Source organism: Condylostylus longicornis, unplaced genomic scaffold (genome assembly GCF_029603195.1).
Source record: "Condylostylus longicornis isolate FDR11 unplaced genomic scaffold, ASM2960319v2 ptg000091l, whole genome shotgun sequence".
In the NCBI taxonomy this organism is placed as follows: domain Eukaryota; kingdom Metazoa; phylum Arthropoda; class Insecta; order Diptera; family Dolichopodidae; genus Condylostylus; species Condylostylus longicornis.
In genome coordinates, this window is record NW_026578059.1 from 1,864,194 (window position 1) to 1,880,935 (window position 16,742).

Genomic DNA, 16,742 nt, shown 5'->3' on the forward strand with positions numbered 1-16,742 from the left:
TAAAGAATACAAAAAACAAATTTTAAATGATCAAAAAGAACATAATAATACGAGTATAACTATAAGTAAATATAATAGTTGTTCACAAAAAAAAACACGAAATTTTGATAATACTATAAAGGATAATACTAGTTTAAGTAGCAATCATAGCTGTAATTGTGTTAACGGTAAGTTTTTAATTGTAAATCTTAAAACTTGACACATATAAAAATAATATGTACATATGTATATATATATTATATATATTATATATATATATATATAAAAGAGAAAACATTTTTATAAGATATTTTCATAAACACAATATAATATGTAAAACATTATTTATTAAAAATTTCATCTCGGGTGAGTAAAGAAAGTGAGTGAAATATGTCCGTCACATTTTATTGCAAATAAAACATAAAATGAGCAGTGTTACATGATCCAAGTTGCAAACCAAAATTATTGACATTTGAACTTTTATTAGACGTGACTTGCTGTTTGTTGATTATATTTGCAAAGCAGCAGCAAGACTGTTTTTCATAACATTGCTTGTGAATGCTTTTTTATGGATGTCACGGTGTATTTTTAATAGACTTTTCAAAAATTTTATTACATCTCTTGTAGTTTAGCCATAAAATACATTTTAGTTGCGAAAAATTTATCTTGAAAATTTCTTTTCGAACAAAAGTTTGCCCTATCTCGTGCTTTTCGCCAAATTTTATGTACCCATTCAATTTTTTAAAATTTTAATTTTTTGACAGCTTACTTTGCCGGTTGAAATCAGTAAAAAATAGTTTTTTTTTTTTTTTTTTAAATTGATGGCATTGTTGTGTTTATGAAAACATAATTTTCTTTTCAAATGTAAAGGATTATTTATTTATTTATTTATTTATTTTTACATAAATATCATAAATCGAGTTTTTTTATCACTAAATTTAGCATTATTTTTATGAAAACCCATATGATTTTTTAAGCATAACTTTTTTAGTTTCCATTTACTTTGCTAGCTACTTTAGACAGATTTAGATTTGAAATAATTTTATAATTAAATACATTTTATTATTATTAAAAATTCAATTTATATTTCATAAATAATAAAATCTTTCAATTATATAAAATTCTTTTCGTTTGTCTTTTTTTTTAAATTTTATTAAATGTGACATGAAGGTGACATATAGGTTAATTATTATATTTTACAAGAAGCAGCCTTTTTCCAAATATATACCGATATTCGTACAGATTTCGAAATTTCAATTCAAAAAGCAAGTTGAAAAAAACATTTATAATATCTTTTCTTTTAAAAACTATATAATTTCAATTGGGTGGAATTTCACACCACTCAATTACTAATTCAAGAAATAATTACATTTAATTATTGTGAACTTTCAATAAAATCAATACAACGTTTTTTGAATAATATGTTTTTGCTTTCTCTTTCGATGTGCAGAGGGAAACATTTTTGCCAAAATTTTGCGAACTCTTTGTTTATAAAAGAATTCATTTTTCCAGCTTTTCTCAATCTATCAAGACGAACTCGAACATGAGCTTTCCGTAAATTATATGATTGAACTTCGCTTGTAAATCGTAATCTCTTTTGCAAATATTCAGATGCAATCCTATTTTTTATATTAAAGATTAATTTCAGCACATTAAGTTCTCATTTTTGCTGAACACTTAACTTGTAACTTGAATGTTACAAACATTACATAACATTCAAGTATACCTGCTTACTTGTAGTACAACTCTCTTTCCTTTGTTTTGAGGCTTCTGTAACTTGTAAATATTTGTACTGAGATGTAATATTGTCGAACAGTATTCAAAGTGTAGTATTATCATAGTGTTGTACACGTTGATAGCACTCCGAAAACTTAATCTGCAAATGATATTCTTAGCACTTTTCCAAAAAAAAATTGAAAAAAAGTGCTTATTAGTCTCTTTCTGTCCATCCGCCCGTGGACATGTTTACAAAACTTCTACACCTTTGAAGATAGATAGCTGAAATTAAAAATGAACATATTTCTTTACCAGAAACTTATTTCCATAGAAGAAAATTTTTACATATCTCTCCCCCTCTAAAGGCTATACCCTCCTAAAACCCTAAAAATGCCATTTTTCAACTATTTATTGCTGTGAAACCATAAGCATTTTTCAAATTTTGCAATCGCAGATATATCCCGGAAAGTTTTCTCTGTCGCGGCATGCCATATAAAACAAAATGGCTGCCAAAATTCATCGTTATCTAAAATCCATTTTTTTCCAAATTTTTGGTGTCGCTTTTCTTTGAAGAAAAGCACTTGCTATATATATGAAAATAAACTCTGCTTATATATATAACGTAGGTATGCTGGGACAAAATGGGTTATACTTAATACAAAAGGCCAAAATTAAAAAAAAAATTTAAAAGCTTTATATCTAGGCAAAATAGGGAAAGGGACAATTTAATGAAAAGTTTCAAATTTTAAGAGTTCAATTTTTGAAATCCTCCTCCTTCCTATAGAAAACTGACAGATACAAACGCCTTTATACGAGTATATTTCATGTATATTTATAATAATGCATGCTTGTTTTCTTATATTATTATTTAAAAATAAAATTTGCACTTTTGAACGCATATAATATTTATTATAAATTTTAAATTCCGACGACGTTTATGGCGTGTGCAGTCCTTAACCGCTTGAAATTAATTGCTTGCCGAACGCCGAATTCTTAAACTGAATAAAATCACCTTTTATTATTTTTTTTGTTATAATCTTTGTTATTTTTGTAATGTATTTTTTGTATTGCAGTTTTGTTTATTCTACATAAATTATTAATCTCTTATCACATTAGCGCAAAATTATTAATTAGGGTATGCCTAAAACTGTGTTTTATATATGTGTGTATACTTATATATTTAGCTCCTATATATATTTGTGTGCATCATTCCTAAACACAAGTATGTAATTATGTATATTTAATTAATGATACTAGGAATTTTTTTTTGTCCAATTTTTGTTTAATTCAATAAAAATCACGTGTTTTCATATTAAGTATTAAAAACGTAAACAAAAAAAATTTAAGTGAATTTATTTGAAATTTAAATTTTTGTTTCTATTTTAAGTATTTTAGTTCTTTTTCTTTTTTAATTGAAAAAAAAGAAACACAGTTCATATCATGCCAAAAAAAAAAAACTTTTTATTTAATTTATTTTTACAGAAGAATTTAAATCTACTAAAAAATCGATAAATAAGTCACCATCGTCGTCTACATCACCATCACTATTTAATTTGTCTGAACCATCTGAACCGTGCCGATTTTCACCACCTTCGATAAATCAAAATGTTAAATTAAATTGTACTGAAACAATTTGTATCGATTGTAGTAGTAGTAAATGTCATGTTATTGAATTAAATGGTGATATTTTATTTAAAAACTTTGAAAAATCAACTAAAGATATCAATTTACCAACACACGATGATGAATTATTTAAAACAAGCACAAAAAATAGTGATCAATTAGTATCTTATGATAATTTACAAGTAAATCAACCAGAATTAAAAGTAGAACATCACAAATATCATCATCAGAAACAATCGAATATAAAACAAGAAATACAAGATAAATTAGATGAAGAAAAAAATGAAGATGAAAAATTGATTTTTAATATAAATAAATCGAATTCATTTTTTATTATTGATGAATGTAGTAGTAGCAGTATTAATAATATTAACGATTATAAATTAAAAGAATCATTATTAACACAAACAACAACAGCAGAAGCGAAAACAGTAATAGCAAGAACAAATAATTCAGTAACAAAAACAACAGAAACAATTATAAAACCAATTATAAATAATAAAATAAAAACAATAAAAACGACGACAACGTATAAAGAAAAAGATACTTCATCAACATCAATAGCATCTTCTTCATCATCATCATCAATCAAAATAACATCACCATCAAAATTAACATCAACAACATCAAGTTCATCATCATCGTCATCATCATCATCAATATTTATTGATTCGGGTATTAATGATGATCAACAGCAAAATAATAAAACATGTAAACAATCATATAAAAATTTATTTAGTTTCAATATTTTAAGTGGTATATGTGGTAAACGTTCATCATTTGTTAGTTTACGTAAATATCATAGTGATTCATCGGCAACAGTTGTTACATCATCAACAACATCATTATTATATAATAATAATAATAATAATAATAATAACAATAACAACAGTAACAATAACAATAATAACAATAACTTTAATAATACTGATGTTAATTCAATAACAACATTATCAACAATTACAACAACAACAACAACAACATCAACAACATCATTAATAACATCAATATCATCAGAACCAGTAATTGTTAAATCAAGCATAACAAAGCCTTCACCAATAGCGGCTATTATAACAAATGATAAAACTGGTAATATTATAAATTTAACAAAATTTCAACAACAACATCAACGTAATTTAAAAAATAATTCAAACAATAATATTAATGATAATAATAAATCAATATATTTTGATTTATTTAATAATGATAAATTATCAACATCATCAATATTATCAGCAGCTGTGTCATTAACATCATTATCAACAACATCTGATGAAAATGTTATTGGAAAATCACTAACAGATTATAAAAATGTTAATATAAAACAACCAGTTTTCATTGAATCTGAATCATTATTATCATCTAATTCAAAAAAATATAATAATTGTATACCATCAACAAGAAATCAATCGTCATCATTAACATCATTTACAAAAAATAAATATAATAATATTATTATTAATGATAATTACAATGATAATGATATTTTAGAAATTGATGATAAGGAAATAAAAACTATTCTACCAATATCAATTGCACTAAATAATTATATAAAAGAGCAGAAAATAGAAGAAAGAAAATTAAAACAACAGGAACAGGATAAGGAACGGAAGCCGGAAAAGGAAAAAGAAAAGGAACAAAGAAAACAAAACGATGACAATAATTTCAACAGAAAAATTAATACAAATGGTAAAAATAAAGAAATTGATTTAATTGATTACTATTATTGTTCAAAACATCAAACAATATTAGGTACTAGTAATAGTGGTAGTTGTGATAGTAATAATACTTATATTAAAAGTGATAGATCTCATGATTCTAATAATATAATTAAATTAAACTATTGTAGTGAAGATACTTATAATACAAAAGAATTTATTAATAATATAAAAAAGAATGACAATATTCAAGATTTAATATTAGAAGATAAAAAAGAGGATGATAATTTAACTGATAATGAATTTAAAATTTGTTATTCTAAAACAAATCCCTCAAAAAATTTAGCAGTAGCAAACAATTATAATAATAATCAAAACAAAAATAATAATAATAATGACATTAATAATGAAAATCCAAAAAATATTCATGAAGCAAATATTATAAATAATAAACCACTATCAATTAAATCAGAAATATCTTTAATAGATAATACCAATGCAGATGATGATATTAAAGAATTAAAAATTATACCAAATTTATTTAATAGTAATAATAAAATATCAAAAACAACAACAAATAAAATTAAAATTGATGATAACAATGATTTTCAACAAAAGTTAAAAAATACAAAAACAAAATTACGTAAAACTCAATCAAATCGCGAAAAATCATTTTCAAACTATTTATCAAAATTACAAACACGTTCAACATTATCATTATCATCAATTTCTTGTAATGAATTAAATCAAGAAAATTTGATATTTAATAATTTACAAACATCATTGAATTTCTTATCATCAACATCATTAAATCAATTAAGAGACGATAATAATATAATATTAAACGATATTGATAAATTACGAAAAACCGCTGCGACAACATCAACAATAATAACAGGAACTACTGTATCATCAACAGGATTAATCGCAACAACAACAACATCAATTGCAAATTCAACAACTGTACAAAAAAAATATAATTTACTTCACTCTCATTCATCTACATCATCATCTTCAACATCATTACATCATCATCATCATCATCATCACCACCATCATCATCACCACTCTCATTCTCAACAACATCAACATCATCAACAATTACATAATCAACAATCATCAACAAATCATATTCATAATCAGCAACAACAATATTCACCAACGAAAAATAGAAAAATTTATTTAGATAATTATCCATTATCAAAAACAGATTGTGATTTTATTGATTGTAATAATTGTAATATTATTAATGAAAATATAAATGATAATGATTTTGATGATTATGATGATTATATATTAGATGATAATAATTATGACTCCGAAGATGACAAAGATTCTGAAGATTACGATGAATTATTAGGCGCTGTTGGTGGTACATCAATTAAAAAAATACAATCTCAATTATCATTAGATGATAGCAATATACAAAAATTTCAAAATCAACAACAAGAACAACAATATAATAATATTAAATCTAATAAATTATCCTTATCATCATCATTATTAACGAAAAATAATAAAATTAAAGATGAATTAAAAACTGAGATTGATCTTGATACATTTTTTAATTCAGCTATAACTGATTTTAATTCATTATCAAATTATAATAGTAATAGCAATTTAAATAGTAAAAATGATGATGACTTTATTGGCGATAATAATGATTTTGAAGCAATATTTTTGCCATCAATACAAATAATTGCTTTAAAAGCAAAACAACAGCAACAACAGAAACAACATAAAAAAAATAAAAATATTATATGTAATAGTTATAGTAAAAATGATAATAAAAAAAATATTGATTTATTAAAAATACGTTCAATATCAAGTCAATCATTGAATTTAAAAAATGATTTATATGTAAATTTAATTAAAACAAATTATAATAATGAAAATATTATTAAAAATAAAATTGAAAATTCAGATATAGATGGAAATGAATATAATAGTGAAATAAATGAATTAAATATTGATTGCAAAACGGGTAAAAAAATTGAACAAAAATTAAAAAATTCTAAATCACAACAACAACAAATATCACGCTCATTATCAGATAGAAGTATTGTATGTAAAAATAATTATGATAATAGTTTTGTTGATAATTCAATAATAATAAATTCAAATTTATGTAAACGTAGTAAAAATTTTCAAATAAATAAAGACAAAGACGAAGATAATAATATAATTAATTATAATAAGAAAATCTCCCCAATATTATCTACAGCAACAACATCATCATCAACAAAAACATTTGATATTTTATCGTTATCATCACCAACAGCAACTACAACAACCATTTCAAATTTTAATAAAAACGAACTGAATATTAATGATAAATCAATTAATAATCAATATTTATTATTTAATAATGATAGTGATAATAATGATATAAAATGTAATAAAAAATCTATACCAATTAAATTAAATTATAAATCAGATGTATTAAATAAATATTATGAAAATGATGATAATAATATTAAAAAAAAATTATCATCAACAGTAAAAAATAATATTAAATATACTCAACAGCAACAAGTAGATATTAATAAATTAAATAAAAAATTAAAATATAATAAGAATAATTCTAGAGAAGAATTATTAAATGAAATTTTATATGATAACAATCGTTTAATTAATTTAGCGTATAATAATAAAAAAAAATTATCTGAAACAAATTTATTATTATTATTAGATGATGATGATGACAATAATGATAAAATATTATATTCAAATAATTTTAATTCAATACCAATTACATCAACAACAATAACATCCATTGCTAAAACAACAACAACATCACCAACAATTATATCATCAGCACTTTCTACATCAAATATATTAATATCAAATAATGATAAATCATTAAACAAAACAAATTCATTATCATTAAATAATAAAAATGATATTAAGAAATTCAAAAATTTAAAAAGATTTTCGACAAGTGATTTATCTTTAGTTAATAATATATATAATGAAGATTATTATTATATTGAAAATAATAATAGTTCTATTAATAATACAAATAATATTTTCAATAATAAAACAGATAATACAACAATTTTACAACAAAAAAAATCAATTATTAATAGAGACAAAATTGATGATTATACAAAAACTACTACAACAACAACCACAACATCTAAAACAATATTTACAACATCATCTTCAGCAACAGCATCAACAACAACAACAAATATTGAAAAAGGAAAACAACCAATTACAGCAGATAAAATTATTGATAAATATAATAAACAAATTGATGTTCCATTATCATCACCACCATCAACATTGTTATCATCGTCTTTATCAGTATTATTGCGACCATCATCATCAAATTTAATATCTGCGACATCATTAAATGAAATATCAAATTTATCATCATCTACATCGTCAATTTCATCATCAATAAAAAATAATTCAATTAATGGTAATTACGTACCATTAACAAAAACTTTATTGTTTTCGTCAAATACTAAAATTGATAATAATGAAAATAATCAGCAACAACAGGAACAACAACATGTAAATTATCAACAAAAACAATTAATATATCAACAAAAACAAAACAATATATTATATAAAAATAATAAATTACCCATATGTAATATTAAATCATTTAGTTTAGATAATGATATTGAAAGAAAATGTAATAAATTATGTAATTATAATAATGAAATAATTGATGATAACGAAGATATTATTAAAAATTGGATTATAACAACAGAAACAACAACTGCAACAACAGCTGCAATAACAACAACTACTACTACATCAAATAATATATACTTACCATTATTAAAAAATAATAATAAAATATTATCAAATTATAATATAAGTAATAAGAAATTTAAATCATTAACTAAAACAAAATCGTTATCATATGATAAAGAAGAATATTGTAACTACAATAGCAATAAAAATGAATTAATTAAGAATGATATTAATATAGAATCAATTCGTAATAAAGATTCAATATATGATAATAAATTAAATAAAATTAATTATGATGGTGATAATTTAAAAAATTATATACCAAAATTATTATACAATAGCAATAATGAAATAAATATAGAAAAATTACAACAACAAGAAAATCAATTGAAAAATCAACAATTATACATGCAAGATCATCATAACCATCATCATCATTATAATAGTAATAAGGATCAACAACAACAACAAGATCAACAACAACAAAAAATAAATAGTAATAATAATAAATTAGAAGAAATTAATTATAATTTAAATATTTTACATAATAAGTATAATAATATAGATGCAAGTGATAAAAAATTGTTTAATTTAGATAATATTAATAATAAAACAATTAAAATAACTAATAATAGTAATAATAATAATAATATTAGCGGTAATAATAAAAATAATAAAAAAAATTCACAAGACATTGGTTGTACTGATACTAATAATAAAATATTAGAAACACAATTGACAACAGCAACAACAACAATTACAAATACTAATAATTGTAACACAGTTAATAATTCGAAGATTATTACTACTGCTACCACTGCTACATCATCTACAACATCTTTATTAATAAATCAACAACAACCACAACAAGAAAATCAAAAACAAATTAAACAACTGCCAAAAACTTTAGAATTAGATTATATAAAATTATTAAATAATTCATCAACATTATCAAATAAAAATATTAGTTATAATAATTTAAATAATTATCAATTAATCGAAAAAATGGTTGGTAGTACAACGACCACAAATCATAATTTAAATGATCATCAGCAACATCAGCAACGTCTCCAACAAAATTTACAACCACAACAACAACAATCACAGTCTCATCATCATCATTCCCATTCACATCATCATCATGACCATACAATGACTAATAATAGTAGTAGCAGTAATAGCAGTGGAGGTGGTAATTCTACAACAATTGGTGGTAGTGGTGGTGGTGGTGCTAGTATAGGAATTGGTAATACCAGTATTTGTTCTTCTTCTATTATTAATCAGCAACAACAACCACAATCACAACAGCAACAACATTATACTCAACATCAAACTAGTACTGGACAAAATTTTAATTCTTCACAATTAGGTACATATGTATATATATGTATATATATGTATAATTTATATAAGCTATATAATATCATATTTGCCATGTTGTAGATTATATAGTGCAGATTAAATGCTTTCTGCTTCTCAATTTTTAAAATTTCAATTAAAATTTCGTTGCGTCATATTAACAGACCTTTCTTTTTTGATGATGATTATATAGTAACTATCTTATGATTGACATAATACTAACTATTATGTCTCACAACTTTATTGAACCCAATTGCTGTAGGCTCTGAATTCAAATACAAAAATAATCAAAAATTTTACATATAAATTATTTACATATTAGTTAATTAATTTTTTGTTATGTAATCGAAGCGGATTCTAATTTTGTAGCTAAGTTAGCAAAATACCATTATTTTTTCAATGGAATCAAATGTATTGCATACTAAGGTAAAAAGTTAAAGAAAATTAAATGCTAAAACAGAACTTTGAACCCTAAACCCAATTCGATTTATTTATCAACCAAAATTTTATTATGAAGTAAATTAAATTGATGTTAAATCTGCATTTCTATATTATGCTAGAATTCTAAGCGTATGTCTATTCGCTTAGGATTCTAGCATAATATTTTTGTGTTCATTATTATTAGTTTAAAAATTAAGTCAAATCCGCCATAAATCAAAGATATGAAACGTTATGAACTTTAAGTAAGAAGAAAGTTACTCCTCCGTCCTCCCGCCACAGGGAAATGTTTTGAAAACTAACCACCAAAAAGCATTAACCGTTTATTTAAAATAAAAAACCATTCTTTAGAAAAATTAATCGGTAGGGTTTTTCAAACGTTAAGTCTTTTTTTTTGTGCGCGAAAGTTGTCCTAACAGTACCTTATGCCTCTAGTCTTGCCCCTTAATTGAAACCATTTTTATTTTCAAAAAACTTAAAAAACAAAATTACTTTGACAGTAATTTTATCAGCTTAAGTGTTATATGTATATTTAGTGTAATAAAAGTGAAATTAATTGTTTTGGCAAATTTTATTAAAAAAATTTTTTTTCTATTTTTTTTTGTGTTTATAGTTACAATGCCTGGAAATAGTAATGTATCAAATACAACAAATGGAACTTCAATGTCAGCAAATAATCAGCAATTACAGCAGCCTCAACAACAACAAAAACATTTATCAAATTCGATGATATTAACTAATACATCATCAACAAATTTAACAACATCTATAGTTAATTCGTCTTCTCTAGCTAATTCATCTAGTACATCGGCTGTTGTAACAACGTCATCTACATCATCTTTAAATGCTTGTGATACTTTACAACAACAACAGCAACAACAGCAATCAAAAAGTTTAGTACGTGTCGATAACACAAATTATTCCTTTCATGAACAAATTATAATGTCCGGTCAACAAAAAAGTGCATTACAAGAAAAACCAAAACCATTAGTTGTATCACCACAACAAGTGATGGTATTATATTTACATAAATTAACACCATATGAAAGAAATGAAATTTTAACGTATCCACGTATATATTTTATTGGTGCAAATGCTAAAAAACGTCCGGGTATATTTGGACCAAATAATTCGGATTATGATAATGAACAAGGTTCATATATACATATACCACATGATCATGTTGCTTACCGTTACGAAGTATTAAAAATAATTGGTAAAGGTAGTTTTGGTCAAGTTGTTAAAGCATATGATCATAAAACACATGAACATGTAGCATTAAAAATGGTTAGAAATGAAAAAAGATTTCATAGACAAGCACAAGAAGAAATTCGTATATTACATCATTTAAGAAAACAAGATAAATATAATACAATGAATATAATTCATATGTATGATTATTTTACATTTCGTAACCATATGTGTATAACATTTGAATTATTAAATATTAATTTATATGAATTAATAAAAAAAAATGGTTTTAATGGTTTTAGTTTACAATTGGTTAGAAAATTTGCTCATTCTTTATTACAATGTTTGGATGCGTTATATAAAAATAAAATAATTCATTGTGATATGAAACCTGAAAATGTTTTATTAAAACAACAAGGAAGATCTGGAATAAAAGTAAATATATTTTTTTATAATATTCAACAATTTTATTTTTAATTTGTTTTAGGTCATTGATTTTGGTTCATCTTGTTATGAGAATCAGCGTGTGTATACGTATATTCAGTCAAGATTTTATCGTGCACCTGAAGTTATACTTGGCGCAAAATATGGTATGCCAATAGATATGTGGTCATTAGGTTGCATATTAGCTGAATTATTATCTGGTCATGCATTATTCCCTGGTGAGGACGAAGCTGATCAGTTAGCATGTATTATAGAAGTATTAGGAATGCCACCAAAAAATTTATTATCCAACTCAAAGAGAGCAAAAAATTTCTTTAATGCAAAGGGTTATCCACGTTATTGTATAGCAACAACTTTAGATGACGGTAAAGTAATTTTAAGTGGTGGTCAATCAAGACGTGGTAAACCAAGGGGCCCTCCTGGTTCAAAAAACATTATAAAAGCATTAGACGGATGTAAAGATCCATTATTTTTAAATTTTATGATTAGCTGTTTAGAGTGGGATCCAGAAAAGCGAATGACACCGTGTGCTGCTTTAAAACATCCATGGTTAAGGAGAAGATTACCAAGGCCACCAAATGGAGAGCAGTCAACATCATCAACAACACCAGGCTCCGGGGGCGGCGGTGGTACAAACGGTGGTGATGGAAGTAGTGGTTGCGGTGGGGCTGGTGGCGGAGGTGGAAGTAATAGCGGTGGTTGTGATGTTAGTAATATTGGATGTGGTAGTAGTAGTGGAACAGCTGCAATTGGTGGTTCGACTAGTAATATAAAAAATAGTAATAGTAGTACAGCAGTTATAAAAAATAGTCATACCATATTAGAAAATAATGGTGCTACAGACGTGACAATAGTTGGCAGTATTTCCAATAATATATCAAATACTGGTAATAATAAAGATTCTCTATTTTTCTATTTGTTTTGCTAATCTTTTTATATTGCATATCAATTATAATGAAACAAAAAATTATTGTTTGCTTTTGTTTTGTGTAAAAATAGATACGTTTGATCGTTGGGCAACTGGAAAAACATCACGGTCATCAAGAAGTAGCTCATCAAAAACAAATTGTAATTCAGTGAACGCACAACAACAGCATATATTAGTAAATGGTGGAGGAAATAGTTATATTCAACAAACGGCTAGTGGGGCAAATTCAGATAGCACGTGTGGTAGTTCATTGTCTAGTAATTTAATTGGTAGCTTAAATCATCATCACCAAACTCCAACTTCAAATAATAAACACCCGCAAATTCATGTAGCTTCAATGTCAAATGGTGTACATTGTATTAGCAGTCAATCATCATCTGCTGGTTCAGCATCTCGTCATCATCATCATCATCATCATTTTCATCATCACCATCACCATCATCATTCAGCTACACAACAACAGCAACAACATCAGCAACAACAACAGCAACAACAACAACAGCAACAAACGGGTATAACTATTGCTTTACCATCTTCATTATCAGCTTCATCATCTCTATTATCATCACCATCATTATCATCTATTCCAAATGTTTCGACAATTATAACGACAACATCAACAACATCCGCACTATCATCGTCTATTGTGAATTCAACATCAACAATAATAAATAATTCAATTATAACAATACCATTACATTTAGCAAATTACAGTAATAATATTAGCAGTCATAATCACCATCATTGTGGTAGTATAACAGATTCACATTGCAATCAAATAATAACAGCTACATCAACATCGACCACAACATCATCAACAGTAGTAACAACAACAAATAATTGTAATTGTAGTAATAATTTACTATTACATCATAATAATACATTATCATCTACATCATTAAATACTGCACCAATAATAGCATTTAACTCAAATAATATTAATAATAGTAGTAATATTTCAAAATTGATTTCAACAACAATTGCATCAACTATAATAACACCATTAACAATGTCAACAATTACAACAGCAGTAGTAGCAGCACCAACAACATCATCAATAACATCTATAACAAAAAATTTACATAATAATCAAATTTCATCAATTAAAAACCAAACATTAGATTCAACATCATTACAAAGTTTTTTACATCATCATCATCAATTGTTGACGGATAATAATACATCATCATCATTAAATAAATATAGTAATCATCATCATCAACAACAATATAACAGTCATCAAGCAGGTAATTTACAATGTAACAATATCAAAAATTCTACTCTGGTACATTGTGAATAACTCCATAATAAAAAGTATAATAATATATAGAATATTATTATAATAAAGAGAAAAAAATAAAATTAAATTTAATATCCGCATAATAAAACTTTTAAATCAACAATTCAATATAAAGTTTAAGAAAAATCATTATATTTCAAGTTACTTGTTTATATCCTGAACCTTCGTGGGAAGTATAAAAAGTTTGGACATGTTCGTCTCTCCTGTCCGTCCGTCTGCCCACTCGTGCGTCCGTCCGTCTGTCCGCCCGTCCGTCCGATCGCATGATAACTCAAAAACGAATAATGCAATTGACACTTTATCAGACGTTATCAGACTTTAATTTTCATGCAAAATTGACTAAATTTTGCGTAGAGTAAATTAATTAATGTTTTTAAAATCATTTGACAACGAATATATATTTATAAATAAATAGTACTACTACACTTAATATTTATTCAAGCTTTTCTAAAATTATTTATGTATTTTTTATGCAATATTTTAAACTAAAATGTATATATTCACAATCCCTGACTTTAATATTTCAGTAATATTGTGCTAATACAGATACAATAATATTTTTTAAGTTGAATCGTTTATTTAAACAGTATTACAGTAACTTGAAAGTAAGAGATAGTAGACACAACAAATCACCATTTAATTATTATTTAGATTTACCACTTATCATTTTTTTTTATTTTTTTTTTTTCATATTCAAGCTCCAACATAGTTAATCAAAATTTAAAAAGTTGAAACTTTTTTTAATTAAAATATTAATAACTAAATTAACTCAACAACAATAAAACACGAACGGCAAATATAATAACAAGCTCCAAAAAAAAATCCATTACAGCTGAATAAAAATTACATCATTCACATCATCAGTAACTCAGTACATCATTAGGAAACTAAATTATACAATAACACAATTTTTTTTATTAAATATAAAAAATACAAATTATCTACACGTCAAATGCTTTAGCAAAGAGATATTTACATAGTCGATGTCTTTTAACTTTACAATAGCAATTAAAATAGCAATTAGTTAATACAATCCGTTTTATGTAAATGAAACTTATTATCAATATAAAATTTTTTTTTTTCATATTTTTGTAGAGTACATAAATACATACATTACATACATATTATATATACGTGTATATAAACATAGCCATCGGGAATAAAAAAAGTTCAATTATTTTAATTTATAATGCAATAATTATATAAAATTTATTAGTTATTATGTAAGAGTATTCCTTGACCTCAAAATTGCAGTGGTACTATATGTATTATTACACAATTCAGCAAATACAACGCATAACCTGAAATGTGTATTGATACTGTATATCTATAATATTGAAGTCATGGATTATAATAACTTATTTAGAAAAAACACAATAAAATTTTATTTGATGATATTTAGTAATTAACTAATATAATTAATTTCTAATTATTATTTATTTTAAAGTTTAATTATTGAATACTCAAAAAAACTAAAGAAATCAATTCACTATTATAGACTTCCATCCATACATGTGAATCAAAAATGTCATTTCATTATTTAATTATAATTATAAATGATCTCTCATAAACTTTTAATATTATTATATATTATAATTAAAATAATAATAATAAAAAAAATTATAATATATTATTTTCTTTCATTCTTATTCTTAATATTTCGTTTTTTTATGTTTTCTACCAAATTACATAAATCGTTTTAACAAAAAATACAATAAATATGAATCGAATAAAATATACGTAAATATGAACAATTGGGAATTAACATTTAATTTCATGAACAACCTAACAAATCAACGACCAAATTTTATGTTATTATTTTAACTAATAATTAAAAAAAATTAAACTTTAAACACAAATATAATAATTTTAATTAAATATAAAATTATTATATTTGTGTTTAAAATATGTTAGGTGGTAATTTAATAGATCCAACACATACAACACCAGCAACTATTCTTACCTTAGAAAACGGTATAGCAACTATAAATACAATAGGAACAAATTCTACAGCAGCAGTAGTAACATCAGGTGTAATATCAGATGATAGTACAGCAACATCAACTTTATCAAATGGATCAAAAAATATGGATAATTTAGTAATGTTGTCAAACAATGAAATGCACTTAATAAATCATGACGATAATTCAATATTATTAAAATCCAAACATACGTAGCTATATATACATATATATATATATATATATATATATATATAAATATATATATATAAATATATATATATAAATATATATATATATAAATATATATATATATATATATATATATATATATATATATATGAATATATTGAACTATATATATATATATATATATATATATATATATATATGAATATATTGATATATATGTGTTACACATTTTGTTTATCAAT

The 16,742-nt window shown here is 24.1% G+C and overlaps 1 protein-coding gene across 1 annotated transcript; it reads left to right on the plus strand.

Annotated features, from left to right (window-relative positions):
• Nucleotide 1: 1 nt before the first annotated feature.
• On the plus strand, nt 2-16,533 carry LOC129613788 (protein PF3D7_1417600-like; the record flags this gene model as incomplete). The annotated part of the gene is made up of 6 exons (XM_055528024.1): nt 2-167; nt 3,178-10,056; nt 11,098-12,110; nt 12,163-13,006; nt 13,119-14,294; nt 16,262-16,533. Coding segments are annotated over 6 exons (10,341 nt in total), but the record flags the coding sequence as incomplete, so codon positions are not given.
• Between the last annotated feature and the right edge of the window lie 209 nt (nt 16,534-16,742).